The sequence below is a fragment of the Sphaeramia orbicularis genome, chromosome 14 (genome assembly GCF_902148855.1).
Source record: "Sphaeramia orbicularis chromosome 14, fSphaOr1.1, whole genome shotgun sequence".
Lineage (NCBI taxonomy): Eukaryota > Metazoa > Chordata > Actinopteri > Kurtiformes > Apogonidae > Sphaeramia > Sphaeramia orbicularis.
Genome location: NC_043970.1, coordinates 36,140,540 through 36,166,481, shown reverse-complemented (window position 1 = coordinate 36,166,481; position 25,942 = coordinate 36,140,540). Strand labels below are relative to the sequence as shown.

The following is a 25,942-nucleotide window of genomic DNA, read 5'->3' as shown; positions in this document are numbered from 1 at the left end:
CAGTTATTCACACTTATTTATTTAGGCATTACTTTTAGGTATTCATTCACCTTTTTCCTGCTCCAAACTTTTGTTATCATATCAGCCCATATCCGTCGACCTCTAGTCCAAACCCTGTGGATGAATGCCGCCTCCAAAAAGATGAAAAATGGTGCAGGAAATGATTTGCAGCACAGCTAAAGCTAGGCCTTTTCAGGATACTCAGTCATATAAATAGTGAAGTTAAATTCATATTTACCGGATTTGGGGCTTTTATTCACTTAAAGTTAAAAATATCATCTTTATTTAATGACCAGGTCTGTTTTATCTCTTTTTTACATCTGTGGCCAAGAAGGGAAGGATCAAATCAGGCAAATATGATGATTGTTAACTTGTTTTATTGAAAGAACCCAGTATTATCGTAACCATTTTTTCATTTAAGGATAGATTAAAGTAGGGTTATATGAGATAACACTACATATTGTGTGATGTATAAAAAAAAAGTCTATAGTTTTGTGTTATGTGTTATTGATCTTTGTTGCAAATCAAACTTCTTGTGACATTTTTAAGAATTTGGGCGACACTGCATTATCCATAGGGCACGAATAGAGGCTGTGAATTAGCATGAAGGCAACAAAAACAAACATTGAGGACAGTGAACTGGACACACTATGGAATGACTTCTTCAGTTGCATTAATGTTGTTTGATACAATTAGAAAACCAGTTACACGGTACCAAACCTGCTTTTGTTTGTCAAGGATATGATTGAAAATGTGTTAAAGAATAGGCCTTTTTAAATGGGCACAGGATTTAAATTGTGTATTTAAGTCACAGGAAATTAAGTTGATCATGATATATATTGTTATGTGGATATGAAATTCCTAGAGCTGCAATGATAAAATCAATTTATTTGTCAGTTTTTAATTAATTCTAACAATTTCGATGATCGATTTGAGTGCTGTTTTAGAAAAATTGGTCCAAATCCTCAGTTTTCAGCCTTTTAAATGTCAATGTGTTCTGTTTTTTTTTTTTTTTTCCCGGATGACGGTAACCTCCATTTTTAGATATTTTGAGAATATTTTTCCCCCTTTCCTGATATTTTTTAAAACAAAAAAATAAATCAGATTAATCTGCAACAAAAATCATCATTTGTTGCATCCCAAGAAATTATAATGTACCAGATTCTGATCATATTCTACAGCTCTAGATTAAAGTATTTTCCTTATTATTTCTAGATATCCTGAATCAAATGTGGTTGTTTTGCTTTTGCTTTTTTAATTTGCTGCCCCTTGGGATCATCCCTACTTTTTACTAGTAGCGCCACTGTAAAAATGCCAAGAATAAAAAGTGATTAAAGAGACAAATCCTTTTTAGTAAATCATATTTTCCTCAATCTCTGTTTATAAAGCAGTGATAGCAGTGACCTTGGACTGTTTTCATCAAGGCTTTAGTAAACTACTTCATGTTCTCATTGTTGTATTTTTCCCAAAGCCAGACGTTGCCCTTTTGATCAGTTTTTTTTCCCATAATCCTAATACTTTGACTCATATTTCTGGTGCTTGTTTTCAGACTGGGAATAGATTTTCTTTACCTTTCCTGGTCGTTGCGTTAAAGTGCTTCACAGGATCTGTAATCTCAGTTTGGTTCCTGCTGGTGATTTTCATGGACTGGAGTGAGACAATGGTGCAACATCTCGGACAGGATTGACGAGGAAGGCGCCGGATTGGCCGCTGATTGGAGAGAATACTCTACAATTGGCCGGTGATGATAGGAGGCTTCTTTACATACCCGTGGGCTGGAGAAAATCCTTAGTACTGAAGACATGAAAGAGTCCATATTAGCATAATCTGGTCTGTTATGTACGTAGAGGGGAGAGGAAAAGGGGGACATACTGTACAGGGAAGGGGGAGGGAAAGCACATATGAGAAAATCAAACCTCAATGTCTGTGAAGGAGGATGTCTTATATAAGGAAATCGCAGGTTATACAAGGAATTTTAGGTGTGAAAAATAAAAATATCTATCAGGTTTTTTTTTCTGACATGTAACATAAACTTCATGTCTCTAAATGACACTTTTGATCTTTTAATTCATTGTATTTGACAGTTATTTCAGTCATTTTAATAATGTAGTACTGACAATGACCAGTAAAGGAATGAATGAAATCTATTTTTAGAACAAAAACAAGTGAATTTATATGAATCACATAAAGCTTAAAACTACACTGAAACAATATACTTTATGTTCAATGTTAGATTTTAGTGTAAAGCTTTTAGTTGTGCGAAAGAGGACTTTCTAGAAAGTAAAAAACAAGCAGGAAACCAGAAAATAATCTCATCCAGCATGTTTTTCATTAGAAAAGTAATCTGATTTAAAGAAAATATATCTAGCTTTGTTTTAATAACCAGATTATATTGAGCTAGATTTAACCAGTATCAAACTAAATGCTTTATGCTGGTTTGCATGAAATCCCTGCAGAAGAGTAGGAGTGTTTTCTTCATTTTCAGACTGAAACTAATTGTACAGCTTCTGTATTTAAGAATATTAGAGATAATTGCAGAATTTTCTCACATTTTGCCTTTTTTTTCCTGATGTCATTTATTTTAGTCCCCACCCTGGATATTCAGTTTATTTATTTAAAGCACACTGAATTGCCATTGTGACTGAAAAGTTGCCTTTAAGAAATCTAGCCAAGCAAATTTAGTTTTTCAAATTTAAGACAATTTAGTTCTATTTCTGAAAATGTGGGTTTTTCCTAGCGGGGCTGCAGGATTGGTGTTGCCTGTGTGCTGTTCCCTGTCATGATCGTAGATTTGCTGTTTATTTGTGGTTGTTAATGACGACTGGGGTCGAACATGTTGCCGCAGGATTGTTTATTGTTTTGACGGATCTGACCGCTCAGCCCTGCCATGACGAGCAGGGAATTAATAGGACGCCCGGATGAGGCGCTTCAGCACTACGTATCCCAAGATTCCCTCTAGCACAGCTGGAGAAGCTGGGAAAAGAGCCCGGTCTTAATACCTGGGTCGCTATGGCAACAGTGACGTTGGGGCAGAGCTAGAGGAGAAGACAGCGAGAGGAATTGAATGAAGGAGGAGGGAATGGAGGGAGAGGGGGAGGATTGAGAAAAGAGGATAGAAAAGCTTATCGCACCATCTTTGTGGGTTTTTTTTTTTTTCCAGTTTAGGTTGATGATATGGAGGAGGAGAGCCGCTGTTTCTCAGGCAGCGATGGTCTTTTGTCGAGGGTCTGGGCTGTTACATACATGAAAACAGAGGGAGATGGCTCAGATTTAATCCCCTGCTCTGCTCTGACAAAGACTAGACGTACATCACATGTAGCGAGAGCTGTTGGACAGAAGTTGGTCTGATTTTGGCTGCAGATTTGTGACATTTGTGTGTGGGCCTTTTGTTGTTCTGTTTTTTAACTGAAGAGGAGTTCTTGGTTGTTGTCACCCTTGCAAATTCTTCTCTGGATGAATATCAGAGACAGAAGTGATACTGTTATTTTTAGGACCAAAGTATAAATCCACTTACACTCTGGTCTCTTTTAGTTTAATTTCAGTCGTAAAACTGATTACACAAGAGCCAGCTATGAAGACATGCCTAAATGATTAATAAATAACAGTCAGGAACATATGAAGGGATGCATTAATGTCCTACTTACTGTACAGTGTGTATTTTTTCATCTCAGTACATAAAAATTCAAGGCTGTGCACTGCAATGGATTTAACATTGGAGAGTAAAAACAATTCTTCCCTTTACATTTATGAATATGATAAATATCATTTCAGATTGAATTTACATCCAAGTCAAACTGTCACTGATATTAAACAAAACAGAAGTATGAACTGATTTGTAGGCGTCCACACAAATACATTTTTGTTTTAAAATGCATAACTTTTGCTGTATTTACACCTAGTGTTCACACAATCTTATGTTTTAATCTCTTAAAAAGTTTTGGGAAAGGCTGTTTTTGTTTGCAAATTTTGGGGTTGCAGTGTAATACAGATGGACAAAAAAAACAGATTATTGAAACAATACTGAGCTTGTTTTAGTGCGTTAACTCCAGGGTTGTGTTGTAATGCAGATGACTTATAACATAGACTTTTAGAAGTGATAATGTAGACATGTATCCGCTGACGTATCCTTCCCTGACTCGTCACATCACCCTTTGTCATAGGATTGACAACCAGCTGTTAAATCAACATGGAAACCAATTTACAGCTGATTCTGTCTATATTGTCTGTCATACAGTTGAGTTCTACTTTTTAGAATGACGCTTATGATTTCATTAACAGCAGATAAGTTGCTTTTTAAACAGCTGATGATTATTCTCATGTCCAGCTTGTTATTGGTTCCCTTGTCATGTGATGCAAATTTATAACAGGGACTGTTTTCATTGTAAAATGCTGTTTCAAAATGACAACACCTTAGTGAGGAAGTAGCCTTACTGAGAACTGAAGTCTTGGCCCTTTCAGTTTTCCCCATGGGACTGAACTTCAGGAAAAAATATGCAACACTATCTAATTTAAAGAATAATTTTACAAGTCAAGAAAGTTGCATGTTGTTTAAAGACAGTATGGAAACATCTAGTTTTATGTTAAACAGCGCAATTGACTGAATCTCTCCTTGCATGCATGTCACCAACACCAAAACAACTGGTTCCTTGACATATTTCATATTGTTCTTTGAGATCAAGGTGAAAAAGTATTAAGAAGGTAAAAATTTGTTCAGTCTGGTCATGTTGAAGTTGCAGAGACTCTGAACAAATTGTGAACAGAAAGTTATGATAATGTCGCCTCCTTTTGTCTGTGTAGTCTTTATATTTATGCATTTTCACAGTCCAAAATCACATCTTCAACAGTTTGACAACAAACTGTGACTTTTTTTACTTAAAATAAGCTTTTAAATTGACAAACATCATTGTCAGCATCATCAGGATCTAAAAAGGACATATCTTGTGACTGTAATAAGTTCTCATGATGGAGTACTGGAAGGGGCGGGGCTTCATCCCTCTGTTCGCTGGCCTTATTCTGACAGTCTCACAAAAACACGCAACACAGATCACTAAAAGTTTTCCTGTATATAGATTGGAATGTTTTCATTTCAGAGCAGAACCACCAAAAAAAATCAAAAGTATGTGAAGTATGCTCAAACTCAGTGCATTTGCCAAATCCATGGACCTGGTCTAAACATAGCGACAGCTCCTTGTTGCCGTTCTACTCTTGATAAGAATTGCATTTAGATTTCTATGCCTCAGTTCTCGTACGTTGACTAGAAATTTGCCCAAAGAAAGCATTCATGCAACAACATGAGTTCTTGATTCTATATTTAAGCATTTGACCAAAAAAGAATGTTCAGATGTAACCCCTTATACTCATTAGTGGCTGCACTTGAATATTTTCCTCTGTAAATACAATAGATTGCATTTGAATTCATTTTGTAGTTAATTTACATAAAGCTGTTACATGAAACAGGTTATTCCCCAACAGAGCGAACAAGCCAGAATATGTACAGCAAAAACACGTGTGAATAATAACAATAAAATATGCAAATGCACCCTCATCATTACATGTTTTACTGTGATGCACTGGAAAACTGTGTAATATCTTCAATGCAATAAAAGTCTGTGTCTTTTCACAGCTCTTTCGGGAGGTACGAATAATGAAAGGCTTAAATCACCCTAACATAGGTAAGACACATGTGTACGTCTTAATCCTGTTTGTGTTTTCAAGCATATGACTGTGTGTGTGTGTTCATTTTCATACTATGTGTGATGAGACAGATATAATGCGTCGAATAAGCTTTAGCGCAGCCGTTGACCGAACAGTAGCAAGCTTCATATAGAGGTCACAAGGTTGGATTTTCTAAAGCTGAAATGTCATATGGATGAAAAAGCTCCAAAGCATTAGTAGCAGGTTCCTCGGTATTAAGACAGACTGGCAGACGGCAGTATTATTATTATTTATGACATGAGCGGGATGTGTTTCTATACCGACAGTATATGATTTTAATCTCATTCTCTTTGGCCCTACAGTGCAGCTGTTCGAGGTGATTGAGACGGATAAGACCCTTTACCTAATCATGGAGTACGCCAGTGGAGGTGGGTACATGTTCACTGAAATGTAATGAGCGGAAGCAATGCAAAAGCTTATGTAGACGAGATGAAAAAAAGACCAGATGAATTCAGCTTAGAGAGGAAATGTTTGTTCTGTCAGTATTTTAATTGCTCCTAAACAGGACCTGGTGATCTGGCCGAAAGATCCTACAATGATCTTTGGAGCTAAAATTACAGTCCTCGATCTGAATTGCACGAACTACATTTTCCTCTGGATTTCTCTGGTTTCTGGGTGTTTAAGCAGTATGTGTGAAGGCTAGTGCTGCAACAACGAATCAATTAAATTGATCCAAGTCGATTCTTAAAAGAGTTGGCAACAAATTCGGCAGTCGATTCGTTGGGTCTCGAGCACGTTAGTATAGAGGGTATGCACGTGACGTCACCACTAGCGGAAGTCACCCACTGAGTGGCAGAAAGAGGGAGATGAGTGGTAGCGTTGGCTTCAATACCATCTAAACTTAAGAACAATATTTAATAAAAAATGGGGAAGAGCTGTTGTGTGATTGATTGTATGAACAGGTTTGAAAAGCAGTCGGAGCTATCGTTTTACAGACACCGAAAGACAAAGAAAAGAGACGTAGATGGATCCACAAATCCAGGAAACCAAACCTAGATACCTAGATTTGTGGATCCCATTTCGTGTCAGGTAACATTAATTTATGCTGTACTTTTGGGTAAAATCATACCTTAAATTACATTTTGTTTTGGCTAACATAACTTCTTAGTAAAGCTCTTGGTTTCATGTTCAGATCTTTCATGGTTTTTGTCTTCATTTTGTGATTATGAACCTTGTTTTCCTACATGATTTGTAAACTAACTTGAACTAAGGCTAACCTAGTTTCTCAAATACAGGGGAACTGGAGAATAAAGCGTATTAGGGCCACATAAGAAAATAAAAACGCTTGCCACTACGAGTTTAAAGACATAAAATATCGATATAAAACCCGTAATATTATGATAGTGAAGTTGAATACAAAAAGAATCACAATGTTATGAGAATAAAGTCGTAGTTATAAAAAAAACCTCATAATTTATAAAAAATGTCATTCGTTTATGAGATTGAAGTCATCATATTCCGACAATAAAGCCATACTATTACAAGACAAATGTTGTAATTTAAAAACATGTGGGAAAAAAATCATAATTTACAAGAATAAAGTCGTACCCTGCTGGTCCACAGCAGTAGTATCTGTGTTGTATAAAGTACTTGATTTGAACTAAACTCAGTAGATCTCCTCAGTACCTGTAGATCATCTATATATTCACTGGGGTCAGTACACGGTCTACTGTAAATGCACTTTGGATCAGCTGGTTTTCTGCCTAGTTTAAGCCCCTGGTTGTCAGTAATGATGAAAGCATGTATATTTGTTTCAGGTAAAAATAGCAATGATCCCCTACACCCTGGATGTCAGGATACTCCATTTCTGTCCACATATCAGTGTTCGTGGACCACTTGTTCTTTGGTAGCTCGTACGGATCCATGTCCAGTCCAATTGTCCTGAATTTAATTTCATATTTCACATTTTCCTGGTCTGGCTGTGTTTACTGCTATACTCCGTCATGTTGAGCAGGTTGGTTTTTGCCACTCAGTCTGACTTTGAGGGGCATGACCCAGGGGGGAAGTGACGTATGTGCATACCCTCTATTGAGGCATGGCTGTACGCTGTGTAGTGTAACAGAGGAAAACACAGAGCATCATGGCTGAGACTTCAGATTTCCGGCAGCACCATTTGACCGAAACGTAATGCGCTGTTTATGTAACAAAACTTGAATATGGAGGAAAAAAAATGGCCAAAATCCCACGGCGCAGTACGTTTTGGGCAAACAGGGCTGCTGTGGCCACTGGGAACATAATGTAAACCCATCCTAAGATAGCCTACATGTCGTGATTACTTTAACCTGCTAGCTAGTTATTAGACACTATTGTCGTAATTAGAATGTTTTCATCCATCTCCATTTATCAGGCCACCAGACTAATGTTACCTATCGAATGGAACTAATACATACAGTACTAGTTTGATAGCCTATAACCGGAGCTGGAGCTGAAGACTATATCTTGCTCATCTCCAACTATAACCAGTGTAGGTAATGGGCTAGTGCTGGCTAACTAAACCCAAAACCATTGTGGGGATGAAATCATTAGTGACTTGTCTGCAGCCTATATTGCTTTAGGTTAAATACTGATCTTTGAGAATTGAGTCCTTTGTGTTTGTCCAATGAATCAATTAGTTATTAAAATAATCTACATATTAAACAATTATTAACATCATGGTTAGTTGCAACCCTAGTGAAGGGTTTTAGTTGTTGTATCTGACCAGAAACTGCATTTTTGTATCGTGTTGGACTGAAATTATTGCAATATTTTGATGTAAACGAACAGGTCCTCATTTTTGTAAATCCGACTACTGTTAGAGTTCAGAAATCGGACTCGCAGCTGACAGACTTCTGGTAATTTTTCATCATTGTATCATAAACAGTAGCAAAACAACGCACTACACAACTCTGCAAGTTACTGTGGACTGAAACCTACAACCGAAGTGCAGACAGGTGCTAAAGTATCGCTAGACTGAGATACACTCAGTAGGTTAGCGACCTGTGCTAGTGACATTAATGCTACAGCCTCTATTGTTTTTACAGCAATATTTACTAAAAAATACTGTAATGAACAGGAGTTATTGCTCAATTATTTTGCAAAACGCTTGGTTGCTTGGTTCAGTAACAATCAGACGACTTCTATGGTGATCTTAAACACTTTTTTTGTAGACTAAAGTTCATTTCCCTCACTCCCAAAAAGTAAACATTATTTTCACCCCACAAACAGAAACTCTTCCATATTTTTAAAACAGCACAACCCCCTTAAATTGTGATTTCCTTCCCTATTCATAAATGTTTTTTTTTCAATATTCTTTGGTAGTTGGTTATTTTTTTTTGCCTTAACCCTTTCATGCACGAATTATGAGAACCTTAATCAAAATTTTTTTCCTGAGTGTTTTTATTCCTCTTTAGGCATGAAAAAAACAATGTGACTGAAAACTTTCTTCTTAAAAATAAATTTTAAAAATAATAATAAAATAAAAATAATTTTTTAAAAAATGTAAAAATACATAAAAAAAAAATAATAATGAAAAAAAAAAAATTCTTATGAACCTATTTTTCATGAAGTTGCAAAAATGTCCACTCAACTGGACACCATGCGTTTAATTTTTGATGCACAGAAACATGTATTTACTGATAAATTGTGTGAAAACTATGGGTAACGCTTATGATTCTGGGGGTTTATGCTCAGGAGAGATCTACATAATGTTACCAATTCATGTCAGAAAAGATATGTAGTGTCTTAAAACTTTGATAAACATATGTGTACAAAAAAAAACAACAACAAAAAAAAAAACAATGAAAAGAACAACAAAATTCATGAATATACAAAAAAACAGCAATAGAATAGCTGTCCACTGTAGTGACCAGTATGCATGAAAGGGTTAAACATGACTTATGTTGCTATGAAATTAATCTGATCATTGAGTTTAGTATTTTTAACTAAATGAATAATGAGTTGGTATGGTGTCTGTACCCTGTATGTGTATAATATGCTAGTGTTTGTTGTTAACTAGACATGGAAGACAGTACCTTTAAATTAAAAATGACAGTGGATCCTTCCCTCATTGGCGCTGTACAGTTCTGCCTTCAAAGTTAATAGAGTCGAAGCCACAACATAAATAACTGAGCGGCCTTTATACAGTAATGGTGCTGCTGTTTAAACACACAGTTTCATGAGTAATGGCTGCACATCACGTCTAATGTTGCCGTCCTTTTGCTTTTGCTTCCATTAGTGTCTTTTATGCGTCTGTTCGTGTCAGTTTCTCGTCGCCCATCCTGTTTTCCTCTGTGTTTTGGCCTAAAACATATCATTTGCTCACTGTGACCTTGGAGAATGTCGCAGGCACCGTCTCAAATGTGGCTTTTTTCAGGCCTGTGTTACTTAAAGTCAGGGATAAGAAACACTCTCACACTGTAACGGAGCCTGTGAAGAACTGGAGGTTTCTCCCCCATAGATTAAAAAAACCCCATTACCCAGAATGCAGCAGTGATCCACACCATAAGGCACCAAAACAACATCCTTTAAAATCAGACACATTGGTCTTTCAATTTTCAACAGTTCTCCTCCTCTCCTTCTTGCACCTTTTCCTCCTCATCTTTCTCCTGATCCTCCTCATTATCTTCCTCCTATTTCTTCTCCTCCCTCCTCATTGACCTCTTCCTTCTCTTCCTCCTCCATTTCTAGCACCTATTCCTCCACCTCATTTTCCTCCTCATATCCCCCCTCCTTCTCCTCTTCCTCATTGTCCTCTTTCTTCCCTTCCTCCTCCGACTCCTTATCATCATCATCCTTCTTCAATCCCTCCTTCTTATTGTCTTCTTCCTGTTCTTGATCCTCCTCCTTCTCCTTCTCCTTCTCCTTCTCCCCCTCGTCCTCATCTTCCTCTTTGCTCTCTTCCCTCTCTTCTTCCTCCTCCTTATCCTGTATCTTCTTCTTCCTCATCTTGATCCTCATCCTTGTCCCCCTCATATTCCTCTTCCTCCTCCTCCTTACCCTCATCCCTCTCTTCTTCCTCCTCCTTTTCCTCATTGTCCTCTTCCTCCTCCTCTTGCTCTTCCTCTGTTCCCCCCTTTCCTGCACCTATTCCTCATCCTCCTCTTCTCCTCTTCTTTTCCCTCTTCAACAACATTCCCCTCATCTTCCTCCCAATCCTGCTCCTCCTCGTCTTGCTCCTATTTCTCATCCCCCTTTTATGTTTCTTCTTCTTTTGGTAGAGAAGTCCTTTCATTTTCACATTTTTGTGGCCGCCATTAGAGGAGGGTGAGATGAGTGTTTCTTGTGTGACTTTTCACTCCCAGATTCCACTAAATATCTGGAAATTCTCAAAATTGATTTAGCGATATAAATAATCCAACCTTGGCTTGAGAATAAAACATGTATTAGTGAATTTGGTTGCTTGCTTTTAGATTTATTACATGATCCTGACATGATCCATTTCTACGTTTCTCTCTCGCAGGTGAAGTGTTCGACTACCTCGTATCTCATGGGAGAATGAAGGAGGTTGAAGCCAGAGCCAAATTTCGACAGGTAACAGTGCATTGCCTCCTGATGTTCACATTGCAGCATTCCTCATATTTATTTAGCTGGACTTCAGGTTTTTCTGTCATGTGTTTGCAGATTGTTTCGGCCGTCCACTACTGCCACACGAAGAACATCGTCCACAGAGACCTGAAGGTGAGGAACTTTAGTTAAATGTTCTGAACTTTACAGCAGGAATCACAGCTGTACATGCAGAAATACAGCATTTACTTTTATTTTATTAACCCTTTTGAATATTCTTTACAAGGATTTTTCGTTTTAATATCAGTTGTTTAATCTTTGCTTTGATTGTGTGACTGAACACAAATGAAACAGATGTTCAGTAAAAAAAACAAAAAGAGGAGTCAATGAATTCATAGTTCTGTGGTATTTCTTCTGCTGGATAATACCTGTTAATGATTTTAAAGTATATTGTTGAGCGGTTTTAAATATTTGGAGCATTTGTCAGAGATTTTTGGACAGTTAATTTATATAAATAAGAATGTAGGGGAAAGGGCATAATATTCAGAGAAAAAAACTACATTTTCAACATTGAAGATTTACATTTCTCAGAAGGAACTCACAAATTCAATGAAAAAAAAAAAAAAGATATACAAGTACGCAGCCACATTCATACGGCCTATTCCTTCCTAAGTAGGCTTGGTAAAGAAAATCCTATCTTTTTTTCTCATAAATGTGAGTTAATCTATGAGGTTTTTCTTAAAATCGGCCCTAATACACCTACCATGACATCAGGTTGACCCTGTCTGACCTTTCTGTATCAAGTGAATCGGAGGTCAAAGTATGACTTTCCACATTCCACTAGGAAGCAATAAGATGTTTGGGCTGTTTTCAGAGATGTGGGATTAAGGCTAGTCCGAGACTGGGAAATTTCCCTTGCTGACAGATTACACTGAAGTGAAAATCTGGGACTAGTCTTAATCTGTGTCTGTGAAAAGGTCCCCGGAGCATCTGATGAGTGGAGAGGCTGTTTTTTTATTTTTTAAGAAGCAGGGCAGGGTAGGAGGCATTCAGAGCTTGGCTTGTGCTCTAATACATTATTACATTCCTCAACGCACGCAGTGACATATATACAGTATGAGTCATGTCCAGTAGCTGCGTTGTTGGACAACACACAAACGCCACCCCCCTCTTTCCCATCTGTCCCTCATTCGCTTTCTTTTTTTTAATGACAACTCTTGTTCTTGTGTACTCCCACTTTATCTCATTTCTAATTCTCCTTCCCCCATCCAACTATTTTACACCCCCCCCCATCGTGCTACTTTCTGTGTGGGTACAACCCCGTTCTCCCCTCCCTCTGTCTGATGGTCCATCCCTGCCTCCTCCTCTGCATCAATGTATGTATGACTCAGGCGGAGAACCTTCTGCTGGATGCCGACGCCAACATCAAGATTGCCGACTTCGGCTTCAGCAATGAGTTCACGCTGGGCAACAAGCTGGACACGTTCTGTGGCTCGCCGCCCTACGCTGCCCCCGAGCTTTTCCAGGGTAAAAAGTACGATGGGCCCGAGGTGGACGTCTGGAGTCTCGGAGTCATTCTCTACACGCTGGTCAGCGGCTCGCTGCCCTTCGATGGGCAGAATCTGAAGGCAAGTGCACTGGAGGAGGAATGGTATGTGTGTCAGGACCCATTGAGACTCGGGGGTGGGGGGGGGGCTCAGGAGGATAGTGGTAGGTGTGGTTGATGCTACAGGAGCACATTAGCATTCATGTTTCTCTTTCAGCTTATATTAGTCAGTAAAATATGTCATAAACCTGCATAAATGGAAGAAAAATAACCATCCTGTTGCAAACTGAGAGGACCATTGTTTTTTTTTTTTTTTCTTTTTTTCTTTTTTACTGAGAGGACCATTCTTTAGTAGACCAGTATTCTTGGTTTCCGGAAGTCCGACCATGTATGTCCCGCTGTACACGTACACTAAAGCTGCCAGACTGAGCGTCAGTTTTTCAGGTTGTAGTGGTATTTGACACTTGGCGTCTTTCCCACAGTTGGGTTGGTTTGAGTATTTCAGAGCAGACAGCACTGCTGATGTTTTCTTGATTTTCAAACTATTCAAATGTAATAGCACACAATAACTTTTTAGAATTTAATATATGTAGCTATTTTCTTACTCATTCAATAACAACCATATAACTTTTTTCATACAACATTCTAAAGCCCTTTACAACAAACATTTCAAGCAATGATAAAATATAGTTATAGAAAAGCAGGAAGAGAAAAAGAATTAAACAACAATAAAACAGAAGCAAAGGAAGCTGTGATGATATGTAATATTGAGAGTAAAAATATGAATAAAAGATAAGAGATGTAAAAAATGTAAAATAAATAAATAAATAAGGTATGAAAGCCTTTTGATAAAAAATTAGTCTGAAAAATGTTTTCAAAGCTGATACTGATGGTGAAAGTCAAAGATCACCCATTTTTTCTGCCACATTTCTTTGGTGTGAAAACAAAACAAAAAGTCTAAAACCCATTGCATTCTGGGACAGATTGGAAGACAAGACCTGTAATAATGTTCTACTGTATCCATTGTATCTATTGTATGTACTGTTCATATAATCCTGCAGATAATGATGTATGTATATTAAGCATTTAAAGATTCAGTCATCAGTGTATGGTATGTCAAGGAGCCAGTAAATACAGATAGAATGGTTGTTTTATCAGTATTGGACTGTTCGTCAACATATGATCACATGCAGTAAGGAATGGATGACAAAACACTCCAGGTGAAAACCTATTAAATACATTGCAACACATTGAATTTAATCAGCAAAGATATGTCACAAATCCAGCTTGTTAGAGTTGAACTGAAAGCATGTGCTGTGCTATAGCTGCAGATAAGTTCGATGTTTTGGCTACAGATGAACTTGTTTACTTGCATATTGAGCAGTGAACTGAGATCCCATCGTATGTGATCACTTGAGACACATTCTGTACAGAGTTGGCCTCATGAGAACAGACTCAGAACCAGGTCTGAACATGGCCTGAGAACACATATTTTTACCGCTTTACATAGACATAAACATGCCGCTTTGTAATTTACCCTCAGAATGCGGTTCAACAGCTTGTCTGGACTCGTCTGCTGTAAAATTCCAGGTGGAAGACACAACAAATATGACTGGAGCGTGTGTTTTGCATTATCAGTCACTGTTTTTAAGAGATTCTATGCATTTTACTGTTGGTTTTGCTGTTCTGTGATGTAGGGTCTCACAAGAGCTCTTTTTATGGTTGGAACCTATTGAGCATTATTTAAGAAGTTTATAAGTGGCATTTAAAGACTTACCTCATGTATGCAATGTGTTGTTGCATGTTTTTACATTAACCTCACATTCTACAGTTTAGTTAAAACGATGCTTTATTGACAACACTTTGAAGGTGACAGTCTAATATAAACTTTATAAACTGCATTTTATGTGTGTGAGTTAGTTTTGTGTCATAATGTAGGGAATTCTGTACAGGAAATACATGCACTCATTAGTGTCTTTAATATTAGGAATTTAAAACATATATTCAGATTTAACACTGTCCACCAGATAATGGATATTCTTAAGTGTTTATCTGTTAGTCCATTAATGTACCATATAATGTGTCTGTTCCAGTATCAGTGCATAGTCTGGTACTATTATAAGACATTAAGGCTTTCTGATGATTTTTGATCTGTTATCCTAATTCTTTAATCTCTGCATGGATAAAATTATTTAGGGGTTATAGTAAATTGTCGGCCTGTTACTGGTGAACGTTGTGAAATGTCTTTGTGAAGTGGTACATAAACACCATGTAAAAACCATTTGACATGTAACAAAAAGAAATGATGTTGTCAAGCGTTTGTCAACTGTACAAACTCTAGAGTTCAGTGTTTTCCTGCAGTCTGTGCCAGAGTCAAAAGAGAGACCTGTTATCATGATCAGAAAAACAGATTTCTGTGGTGATTTGTGGAAAAATGTACAGTATGTACACTATGGTGTGTGAGTCATGCATATTGACATTACACAAGAAGTAATGTTAGAAGAGAATTAGTTAGATACAAATGTTACTAATTAAACTGTTAATAAAGTCAGATGATTATTTACTTTTAGTTTAGTTTAGTTTTTTTTAGACACATGATACAAAGCATAGGGGGAAAAAAGAATATTAAAACAAAACAAAAATGAAAAAATAGAATAATAGACAAAAGAACAACTGTTGTGTCTGCAAGGGAGTAGGAAGAAGCCACCGCAGCTTATCCAGTCCTACCCCCCGATTCCAGTCCTCAGACTGTTAGTGCTTCATCACTTGATATACAGGGTGGGGAAGCAAAATTTACAATGAACATTTAGTTGTTTTTTCTCAGCAGGCACTACGTCAATTGTTTTGAAACCAAACATATATTGATGTCATAGTCATACCTAACACTATTATCCATACCTTTTCAGAAACTTTTGCCCATATGAGTAATCAGGAAAGCAAACGTCAAAGAGTGTGTGATTTGCTGAATGCACTCGTCACACCAAAGGAGATTTCAAAAATAGTTGGAGTGTCCATAAAGACTGTTTATAATGTAAAGAAGAGAATGACTATGAGCAAAACTAATACGAGAAAGTCTGGAAGATACTATTAAAGAAGAATGGGAGAAGTTGTCACCCGAATATTTGAGGAACACTTGCGCAAGTTTCAGGAAGCGTGTGAAGGCAGTTATTGAGAAAGGAGGACACATAGAATAAAAACATTTTCTATTATGTAAATTTTCTTGTGGCAAATAAATTCTCATGACTTTCAATAAACTAATTGGTCATACACTGTCTTTCAATCCCTGCCTCAAAATATTGTAAATTTTGCTTCCCCACCCCGTACAACATAAGATTATGATTATCCATAAACACACCCCTACAGACCTGTACACCCATACACGTACAGTCACATACACACCAATTTATATCTACATCTGTACACCAACCTACATCCGCACCCCCATGTATATACACACACACACCATACAATATAACAACCTGACGATCCAAATAATGTTCACACCCTTCCTTGAGTCAGATATTGTGAAAAAAACATTTCTTTGTACATTTTTTTGAATACATTTGTACATTTTACTTCTTCTAATAACGTTCACGAAAGGCAATTAATGCATTATTTTCTGCTTAGTTTCACCAACTTTAATTTATGCACACACGTAATATAATTTCATGTAGTTTTTGAGTTCTATTAAATATATATCTTGTCCTATCTAATATTGACCGTTTTATTTCTGCTTCAAAAACCTCATTCTTCCATCAGTAAGAGTGTGAAAGCTCTCCCTTCTGCCTTTTATTTGTAGGCTACACTCTGTTGCCTTTTTTATATACACTCTGTTGTAGAACCTGCTGCTAAAAATAACTAAACATAGTGTTTTTTATCCAAACTCCAGCAGATGGCAATGAGTGCCCCCCCAGAGCTCAACCAGAGGGTGGAGACAAATGTGTATTTAACCCCTCTCATATGTGACCGAACCGCAGGATACTGCCTGCAGTGATGAACCTGAGGGACTTTTTTTTTTGGTATTGTCCTTTCTTGCAGTATTTAAAATATTTCTAATTCTTGTGATCAACAGGAGCTGAGGGAGCGCGTGCTGAGGGGGAAGTACCGCGTGCCCTTCTATATGTCCACAGACTGTGAGGGGATCCTACGCCGATTCCTGGTGCTCAACCCCGCCAAACGCTGCACACTGGAGGTGAAGGCTTCAACACATTCTTACCTCTTAAGAAATTTAACCCACATGACCCATCAAACGCAAAACACAGACGACCAGCCTTGCTCACTAGCAGTGGTCTTTCGGGGAAATACTATGATTTTGGCAAATTAATAAAACCTTTAAACCATTAACTTAGAAGTGGCTTTATTACGAATACATACAAAAGCAAATTTCCTCAAAATACTTAATGTTATTTGCATAAAAAGAAGCTAAGAATTCTGTGCATCGATAACTTGTTTGACACAAGACTGCATCCTTGACATTACTGTTGAACTGGAATAAATACTTATGTAAATAGTGGATGAAGCGGTTGATTTGTGGACTGAAGCCTCCAGATGATTTAACAAATGCCCGTATTTGGATAAGAGGGCGGAGTTTGGGAAGAGTGAAGTCACCAAGCTAATGCTAATAGTGTCATGTTAAATGCCATGAATAATTCTAGCTACCAGATAAATTTAACATACAGTTTTGTTTGGTAAGTATTTGATAAATGATGTCAACTTGTCATATTATGTGTAAAAACTCTAATAAGAAGTGGCTGCCCTAATTAGCAGGCTAACTGACAGAAGAGGTAAACTAATACATTCAAATCTAACATTAGCTAATCCTATGCTAACAGGCAAAATAAGCTATTGCAATTAACCACTGATAAACTCTATCTTGTATCTTGACTCTTGTAACTGTGCAGAACTGCCTATCAAGAAAAAATATATTTTATCCATTTATGTCTGACATCATGTTCCTGTATAACTAATTTCCAGGTTCAAATAGTCAGCAACATTGAGGCTTGAATGTAATAGATTACAGTCTGCAGAGACACATTTAGGAGACAGACTCAGCAGAGTTACCACTGAATGAAAATGAAAATAATAATTTCAGAAATGAAAGTAATCTAAATATCATGCACAAAATGACAGTGATTAGGCAAACTTAAAATATGATTTATGTTTCTGGTTCATTTATCGCAGTGCATTACTTAACTTCCTGTTAAGCTCTGTCCATCCCCTAAATGGGGCCGTGTTGATGTAGCATTGAGTCATTAGTTTATTTATCTTTCCCTGAACTGAGCAGCAAAGATAAATGGTTAACAGTTAAACATGAAGTGTGAATAAGTGAAACATTTCATAGGAGGGAACCTGTAAAGGTCCAGTTTAGCAGATACAGTGGGAACTAATGTTAGCTAACTACCAAGCTAATGTTAGCAAGCAAAAAAATTTGATTTTAGTCTGATTTCTTTAGGAATTGTCAACTGTACCCACTTCTTCTGATCTTTATCATCACATGTAAAGTGGTTGAATGAAAAATTGGATATGTTTTGTGGACTCAGAAAATGACATCATGGTTTAATTGATAAACAGGACGTCTCAATGTCCAGCTCAGCAGTCAAGCTAATGCTAACTTCTAATCATAGCCCACCCAGCAGACACAGAAAGTAATAGTAACAAATAATCCACAACTATTAGAGTTAACATATTTTTAAGGGGTGAACTACATGAAAATTTTCCTATCTACAGATGTCAAAAAGGGGGAAATTATCAACAGAAACCAAAACTGTTCTAAACATGCATTTCTGCTGTAAAGTTGTACATTATAACATGGGGTTCTATGTGGATTGAGTCACCTCAAGTAGCCATTGATGGAAGTGCACCCAGATAGCAAATATTTTGGCAGTATTATGGCATACATTTGATATTTTTGGCTTTCTTTTGGCATTATGAAAACCTTTAGGCTTAACTATGGTATGATTAAGGTTATCCATAATAGATATGGACGCACCAGCAATATATAGCTGAGTTATGGCATATGTCTGGTTAACCAAAAGACTGGGTAAAGAGCAGGATCAAGTATAGGGATGGTATGGCATGTTTATGGCAAGCCAGAAGATTGACTAAAGAGCGGCAACATCTTATTCCATATATGGATGTGTTTTGGTAGTGTTTTGGCATATTCTATATACATTCTGTAAAGCCAAAACACTGCACAAAGAGCGGGAATTTCTACCCAGAAGAAAACCCCACTTGATTTTAAAAGCATGATCATCACAAATTTTGGGTGAATTTTGGCCGCTCTTTGGGTCAGTTTTGGCTACTTTTTGGCTGGATTATGGGGATTTGGGGCTTTTCTGGGACAATTATGGCTATATTTTGGAAGTCTGCAATTAGTTTTGGGTGAATTTTGGCTTCCTTCTGGTTTGATTTTGGCTTGCCTATTTTGGGCCATTTAGGGCCCATACATCCGCCCAGAACTTTGCCAAAATGGCATGCCAGTTTTGGGCCAGATTTAAGCCATAATGATTTTGCTATCTGGGCAGTTTTTGGTACAACCATGATGGCTTCACTTTTTAGCCCTGGAAGTCTTGCTAGATGTCTTGACATGGATGCTACACAGTGAAGATGGTGTATTTCATAGAACATGTGAGCCGTTTGTGTTGTATATTTTTAGCAATGGCGTAGTTTCGGCTGTTGTAAATTTAACCGAGGCTCTACAGCGTGTAATTGGCTGATTTCTGAACCAAGTTGCTTTTTTTATGGTTTGTATGCTTTCAGTTTATCCTCTTATTTTGATTATTTTTTATTAATTTGTGGTGGATGTCTTATCTGAAAATGATATGAAACATTTAGTTTTATTCCGGAAAATGAAAAGTCAAACATATCTATTAACAATTCTTGTGGAATTTAAACATAATATAAGCAACTGTCTGCATTTCTGTTTCTACAGCAAGTCATGAAGGATAAGTGGATAAATACAGGGTATGAGGGGGATGACCTGAAGCCCCATATAGAACCTGTTGAAGACTACAGTGATCCAGCGCGTATAGGTGAGTCAGCCGGTCCTCTGTCACTGCACATTATATGTCAGCTGTTTGCCTGCCTCGCTTCAAGGTTTAACGACTGAACTAAGAGGCCTTTACCATGTAGAAACTGAACAATGTGGTTAAGACATGGAATGCTCTATAAATGTCTTTTTCCTGATGTTATGCATTTGATTGCGTCTCTCAGAGGTGATGGTCGGGATGGGATTTACTCCAGAGGAAATCAAGGACTCGCTGCTCAATCAGAAATACAATGAGGTCACAGCCACCTACTTACTGCTGGGCCGCAAAGGCGATGTAAGTTTTACAACATCAGTCATGCAGAATAGCTATGGAGAACATTTAACCGCATCCCTGTAAAGAAACACAGAAATAAAGCATTAATCTGGAAAGTAAGGGAATTCATGTGAACAACAAAGAACAAAATAAAATACACAACAATAAAATGCTATTTAAAGTCAGAATGCAGTGGTTGTTACAGTTAAAATACTAAAGGAATAATAGGGCAGGGTATGTGAAATATTTCAGTTCTACCACTATGATATAATGGAATGATTTTTCCAATTTTTATGGACCATATTTTATCTTCTTATTGATTTAGTTGTAAAGAAAGTAAGGAAAAATCTTATTTAACCCGTTTTATGCCCCTGTCAATTGTGTGATATTATATTCCACTCAAGCTTGAAAGTGTTCAGGGTTTTCTGTAGGTTTTTAGAGGGATTGGGTCCTGTCTGGGTTCCAGTGTTAAGCACCAAAAATATTATTTTTTAACATAATTCCGCTTGATTTTTATAACCATTTCTATGTAAGAAAAAAATGTGGAAAAGCATTAGTAAATGTTGAATGAACTTCAGAAAATGAAAAGAAATAAGTATGATTTGAATAATTTTTTAGGGAATTAGTTAAGTTAGTTTGGATGCTGTTCACACTGATTTTTGGATGTTTGGGTAAACATTATCATGGTAGGAAGATCTGAATCATCATTGTATTTCCTGTTTCCTTTTTAGCCCATTTTCTTTCAACCCATTTCAACAAAATATGCACTTCTTTTTGGAATTTATGATAGGTAGACTTGCAAATATACTACGTTTTTCAGTCAAATAAGCAGAAACATTGCTGCAGCTGTTGATCTGTTAATGTTGGTGGTCCGGGCAATGTCCTCTGCCATATAAACACCAAGAATCTCACTAATTTCAGATACATACATGCATTGATTGGGGCTCAAGGTTTAACAGTTTTTTAGAAAGTGGAAACCTAAGCGCTTGTCTCACCTTCATCTCTGTCGACATTACAGGAGGGCAGTGATGCTCGCACAGCCAGTAGCCTGTCCCTGGCGAGGGTACGACCCAGCCCCATCACCAATGGGACCAACAAGCACTCCTCAGCCACTGGATCCTCTTCCTCCTCCACCTCTTCCTCACATAGCAAGACCCAGCGTAGTGCCTCCACCTACCACAGGCAGCGACGACACAGCGACTTCTGTAAATCTCTACTCTTACATCCTCTAACATATTCTTTAGGATGACATTTACATGTGCACTGGGCACATTTACAAGTGTTTTACTTAAATTGCATTAATATCTCTTATATAAAAAGCCACCAAAGCAACGGTTGTGATATTTATGAAATGTTTCTAATTATTATTAAATGTGTCCCCATAGTCATAGTCTGAACATGCTGTTGGAAGTTTACACAAACCAGCAATATATGTACTATGGACAGGCCTTTATTTTTAATTTCCCCCATTTATTGAGTAGATGTGGTTGTTTTTAGCACAAAACCTTGTTTTGATCCATCTTCTCTCTGTGATGTTAGCAGTGCTGCATTTTGCTTTCTATAAATGCAGCACTTCCTTTAACATTTCAAGAGATAGAAACCAGTCATTGCTGGCTTTTATTGTGTAAGTGTTGTCTTCCTGTCCCACTTACAAGTTTCTGCAAATGACAGTTTTTCTAAAAAGGTAAGACACACACCTGCAGTGCCTGAAATCAGATAACAACACTTCAGATGAGTGATCTACAGCCACAAAGTGCTGAAAACATCCAGATTATAGTGCTGAATGTATTAGATCAATATTATAGAATATTGAATGACAGGTAGCAGAAGTTTATATTACTTATATATTTTTTGCCTGGCTTTTATTTTGCAACTGGCCTTTATTTATTTGTGTTAGCTCTCAGCTATTATCAGAACCCCATCTTTTAATTTGCTCCTGGTTTTTATTTGACAAAACATATTTTTATTCTTATTATGTATATCATTATTAATATATTGTCCCCAAAGAAACATGACTCAATGACAAGACATGAACTTCTGTAATAAATATAAAGGTATAACTTGTGATCATGGAAATGCATTCAGATTTTTTCTTAGATATATTGTTAGAATTTGCAGTGTTTAAAACTGTGTCTGCACAGAATATTCCTTATATTCGTCTTTGTATCTCTTGCTCTTTTGTCCTCCACAACCAAGGCGGGCCTTCCATGCCCGTCATGCACCCCAAACGGAGCCCAACCAGCACGGGCGACCGGGAGCTTCGGGAGGGCCGGATGCCCTCACGTAAGGCCAGCTGCAGCGTGATGGGAAGCCATAGCCTCCCTCCCTCCAGCCCGATGGTCAGCAGTGCCAACAATCCCAACAAGTCTGAGATCCCAGACCGTCGCAAAGACATGACTGCCACCACAGTAAGTATTCAGACAATCAGTTGAAAGGGACACAGCCTTCATACTCCATATTATACTGATGTAGTGTGTATACAGAGGTATCGAGGTTTGTTACTTCTTTTTCATTGTGCAGAATAACATCCCTGGAAGCGCCATGACACGCCGGAATACATATGTGTGCACAGACCGCTCAGGCGCTGACAGGCACTCCCTTCTGCAGAACGGCAAAGACAACAGGTACTGCTTTATGTTGTTGATATTTTATTATGCATCTCATTGCAGGATTTGTGTGGACTCAGTACTCAGATTTTTTAGGCCTTTAAGTGTCTTAAAAATGGCTTAATTAGGTTGTAAGTTCATTAGAAGTTGGAAATTAGACAAAACCTGAGAGTAGCATTCACACTGATTTCACGTTAAATGTGTCTTGGAGAAAAATATGATCAAGCTGTAACAAAACTGCAAGACAAACAAATGTGGAATAAATACCAGTTTGCAGTCAGCACCAAAGAAACATCTATTTCCTGATGTCAGATGCAATTAACGTCAGTTAAAATAGTTTCTTTTAATTTTACTTTCATATTATAAATAAGTTCAATGTCAACAACTGTTTCAAAACAGTGGATTTAGAGTTTGGTTAAAGAAAAAGAATTGCATGAGATGTGAGGTTAAACTTAACTTACTTTATTATACCTTTATTATCAATGTAATACACACATTACTAAGTACTAGCATTAGCACTTTAGGAGGAGTGACATAACATTGAGGACAACTCCAGATCTTCATCAGTACCTTGGTCAAAGACACTGACAGAAAAATGAGCCTGATTTTGATGGAAAATCTACATCACATCAGAAGCTTCACCAGAATCCCCAAACTCACACTCCTTTCCTTTTTTCCAGCATGGATATGAAATGGTATTAAACTGCATTTGTAACAGTCTTAAAACGTCTTTAATTTAACTCATTAAATCCTGCAAAAGACTCACAGATCATTATTAATACTTTAACTGGTCAAGTTGTCTGTGTAAGTTCTCATTTGCCCAGGTCATTGTTCTTCTTTGTAGTTCTTTTAGGTTCAACAGGATGGGTTTAGCTCTTTTGAAAACATTTTGTCTCATCCAAGAAATGAAGCTAAACCCGTCCAGTTGAACTTAGAAGAACTACTAACAGGTCAAGCTACAACTATCCAGTGATGGTACAAAGCCTACAGCGACCATACACTGAAATTGCATCAGATGTTAGTAGCAGGATGGATGCTTTTAGTCATTTAGACTGAAAATAATTTCTCGAGGTAGAAACATTTGTCACCTTCACCGGTTCTGCTGTTAGGAGTATGTGTGAAAATCTGAAATAGAACTCAACAGTGAATTTTGTGTCTTGCCTGCTTTTAATTTGCTGTTTTCTACAAGTGAAACGCATTTGAAATTACAGTGAATATCTCCAACATAGAAATATACCAGATTCTACTGATACCGTTGCTTAGGGAAAGTCATGAAGGGTGAAAGAGACTAAAAACATTCTGTAAAAAGCCAAAAAAAGGTCCAACCACAGACCAGTAATTATGCTGTTTGGAGAGGGTGCTTATTTGGTTACACAATGTCCCTGGATCAGACATTAGATGGACTGAAAATGGTTGAATTCTGCAAGTAACATGTATTTAATCTCACACCTGATGGTGACGTGGCATTTATTTTTTGCTAAAACAGCCAAGAACACACCTTTTTTACAGCAGATATTTTGACTTATTAAGGCAGCAGTTTTTTTTTTTTGTTAGAATAAAAATGGCTTCATCCCATTTACGGCTAACAGTTTCAGGCTTTTGAATTGTACATACATGTGGTAAATTAAAAGGGACAGAATTGTTGTTAATGTTATCACCTGTAATTTATGAGCCAAAATGCCTGCTGGGCAAAAGGTCTTTTTGACATTTTTTAATTTCATTGTTTTATGCTACATTTCAATCCAACAAACCTATTTTAGGTTTTATTGACTTGTGTACTTGCACCAAATATTTCCAATAATGTTCAAATTCAGAGAAATCCTTGATTTTCTTCAAACATCCTGTTGTGTATGGCCGCCTGTCAATGGCATCACACACTTTATTCCCATTATTATTTAATATTGCTTCCAGCTAATTCAGTTGAAGGAAATGATATGATATGAATGAAATGCATTACTTGTCCGTAAACATAATTTCTTCCTGAGTCATATCAGGTAGATTTTTTTATTTTCATTGACAGTGCTCATATCAGTTCCCATGGTAGTGGATCTTGACACTGAATACCACCCTTTATAAATTGGATAAAACAAATAGTTATAACAAAAGTGTGTTCTGAGTTACTGTAGAAACATGGTAAACTCATTCACAGAACACATTAACAGAAATTGTTCATCAATTGTATTACCCCATGATAATATAGACTGATGAAAATATAATTATACATTATTTTTGCGTATATATTCATAATATTAATTGTTTAATACAGTATAATAGTCAGTTCCTGTAGTTTGATTGTCCTGAATGAGCCTAAATCTAAACCCCTGACAATTAAAGACTAAGCTCTGGATATATTAAAACTTAAGGAACCAGTGAAGTGTAGACAGAACCGAATGACCTGACACATGAAGGTTTTATTTTCTGTGTTTCCTCTCTCTGCAGCTCACTGGGCCACCGCATGCCTCCGGCCTCCCCCTCCACACTCAGCATCGCTGGAGCTGGAGCCGCCTCCTCTTCGTCTTCGGACCGATGCCGTCTGACCCGAGGCTCCACAATCCGAAGCACCTTTCACGGGGGTCAGCTGAGGGACCGCGGTCCCCCAGTTTACTCTGCCCCGCCCACTTCCCCCACCCTGTCCCACCATGACGCCAGCCCGCTGCCCCATGCCCGCACTAGGGCGACCTCCAACCTCTTCACCAAGCTGACCTCGAAACTCACTCGCAGGTTAGTATACGTACCCGTCGCAGGCGTGAATAACTAAACTAATGCAACTTTGTTATGTCTTGTCATACACTGAAAACTGCTTCTCCTCAGTGACTGTATCTTTGAATACAAAAGTTGTCAGGCAGTATGTTCTGAAAAGGGTAAGCAGTGATTGTAACTTTAAAACCAGAATTCCAAATTAAAATGCTGAAAGTTTTGGTCATATAATTCAAATAATTTTGAATTATTAGTCAATATTGAATAAATCCAATTACATTATTATATTTACCTTCATCATTGCACCTGTGATATCAAAATTAGGGATACATTGATTTCTGAGAATTTGGATGATACTGAAAATAATCTCTCCAACACCTCATGTTGATACCAGTGATTTTTAGTTGTCTTAGGTCATATTTTTATACTACAGAAACAAAAAAAGTTGAAATAAATCCTTACTTTAACCATGTGAAATCTCCTTTCCAAGAGCAACACAACAAACAATGCTGAATAAACACAGTATCTAGTTATAGACAAGTAAAGAAAGTTTAATGAGGACAAATTCATCAACAATTTCCGTCTTCCTTGTTGTG

The 25,942-nt window shown here is 37.4% G+C and overlaps 1 protein-coding gene across 6 annotated transcripts in view; it reads left to right on the top strand.

Annotated features, from left to right (window-relative positions):
* The window catches only part of mark4a (MAP/microtubule affinity-regulating kinase 4a), a 48,756-nt gene that overhangs the window by 11,700 nt on the left and 11,114 nt on the right, over positions 1-25,942 (top strand). For 4 of the 6 annotated variants that reach the window (XR_003937208.1, XR_003937209.1, XM_030153326.1 and 1 more), the window contains exons 4-15: positions 5,624-5,672; positions 6,018-6,083; positions 11,153-11,223; positions 11,314-11,370; positions 12,588-12,824; positions 16,815-16,934; positions 19,674-19,773; positions 19,955-20,064; positions 21,062-21,248; positions 22,225-22,451; positions 22,564-22,667; positions 25,089-25,370. Coding sequence is in view for 4 of the 6 variants with exons in the window: in XM_030153326.1 (XP_030009186.1) it covers positions 5,624-5,672; positions 6,018-6,083; positions 11,153-11,223; positions 11,314-11,370; positions 12,588-12,824; positions 16,815-16,934; positions 19,674-19,773; positions 19,955-20,064; positions 21,062-21,248; positions 22,225-22,451; positions 22,564-22,667; positions 25,089-25,370 (1,610 nt within the window). In the remaining 2 variants the exon portion in view is untranslated. The remainder of the gene's footprint in view (positions 1-5,623; positions 5,673-6,017; positions 6,084-11,152; positions 11,224-11,313; positions 11,371-12,587; positions 12,825-16,814; positions 16,935-19,673; positions 19,774-19,954; positions 20,065-21,061; positions 21,249-22,224; positions 22,452-22,563; positions 22,668-25,088; positions 25,371-25,942) is intronic. The other 2 variants (XM_030153327.1, XM_030153329.1) reach the window with 1 other exon arrangement.